A 1,351-nucleotide genomic window follows, 5' to 3' on the forward strand; every position below is an offset into this window, starting at 1 on the left:
CAGAAAACATTTGAAGTGCAGCACGGAAGTTGAAACCACAGCTTTTAATTTGAAGAAGATAGTCTACTAGCGCCTCTCAAAACACGCTGCCACGGGTCGATTCCGACCCACAGCGACCCTACAGAACAGGGTAGAACCCCCTGTGAGTGTCCAAGATAGTAACTCTTTATAGTAGAATGCTCATCCTCCTCCTGGGGAGTAGCTGGTGGCTTTAAACTGCTGGCTTTGCCGTTAGCAGCCTAGCACATAACTTCTAACAGACAGGCTGCCAATTTTGAGGTGCCTTTCAAAAAGTAAACGCATTTATTTTTCATTGATTCTTTTCTTTACACAATTCAATCTGAAATTAAGCCATGAAACATTGAGACTGGAGAAATCACATCCTAGTTTTAAACAAATAAAGGTATGTAAGGCCTCCATAAGGCAGCCATTTCAGTTATATGAAAACAGCCCAAGAGATGCATATTAGGCCTCTCTTTTTATATTTGAAAATGAGAAGACCAGGTTCAACATTACAGACCGCCTTAATTTACATGAGCTAGCCGCAGAGGAACCCCACTGGTCTGAAGACCCCGTAATGGCAGCTCCTTCTCCCGGCAGCGGTGGAAGCCACTTAACAAGAGGGAGCAGCCTAGAACATGGAACCAGCATAGCCCACACCTCACCCTTCCCTTTAATGCTCACGGACTTTCCAAGGGAGACAAATGGACTCACAGCCATGGGACAGAGGTCCGTTTGTTGCAAAGGTGTGGGGATGCCTTGTCCCTTGAGAACTTTTGATTCAAATGTTCATAGAGCAAGCCACTTCCAATTTCCAGTCTCAGACCTTCCTTGGCACCCTCACCGGCAAGCACCTTGGAGAGCACAGTCAACTACAAGTCCTCCCTCTTGTGTCTCCTCTGGGCCTTGTAAATATGTACATCTTTTACGGGGTCATAGTGCACCTTGCTCACGTTAAATTCTCTCCCCAGCATCGCTAAGAAGTTGTTATCCCGCTCGTAACGGATTCGGCAAGCGAGCAGAATCAGGGAATGGTCACCACAGAGATGGCCCAGTGTTTGAAGAAGGTCCGCAAACGTTTCTTCTAAATATATGATATCAGCTCCAAGGATCAGGTCGAACTCTCCAGGGGGGAAACTCTCCAAATTTTGTCCCCACGTCAGCTCCTTCACAACAGCTCGGGGTTGGATCTGGGGCGGTAAGTTGGCTTGGACATTAGATTTCAGGAATTCCAGTGCTGCTTTCCGATCTGTGATCGTCACGTGGGCACCTAGAATGTGCACAAAGACAAGAAAGCATGTGCCCATCAGCAGAACTCTCATCATACAGATAAGCAGGGCCGAGTAGGCGG

The 1,351-nt window shown here is 47.3% G+C and overlaps 1 protein-coding gene across 1 annotated transcript in view; it reads right to left on the reverse strand.

The window, feature by feature from the left end:
- Positions 1-25: 25 nt before the first annotated feature.
- The window catches only part of METTL21A (methyltransferase 21A, HSPA lysine), a 7,405-nt gene continuing 6,079 nt past the window's right edge, over positions 26-1,351 (reverse strand). The window contains exon 3 of the mRNA XM_004701568.2: positions 26-1,270. Within this exon, the coding sequence (XP_004701625.2) occupies positions 873-1,270 (398 nt within the window). The 3' untranslated portion in view covers positions 26-872. The remainder of the gene's footprint in view (positions 1,271-1,351) is intronic.

Source organism: Echinops telfairi, unplaced genomic scaffold (assembly GCF_000313985.2).
Source record: "Echinops telfairi isolate 266 unplaced genomic scaffold, ASM31398v2 ScPeMD7_3;HRSCAF=10, whole genome shotgun sequence".
Classification (NCBI taxonomy): domain Eukaryota; kingdom Metazoa; phylum Chordata; class Mammalia; order Afrosoricida; family Tenrecidae; genus Echinops; species Echinops telfairi.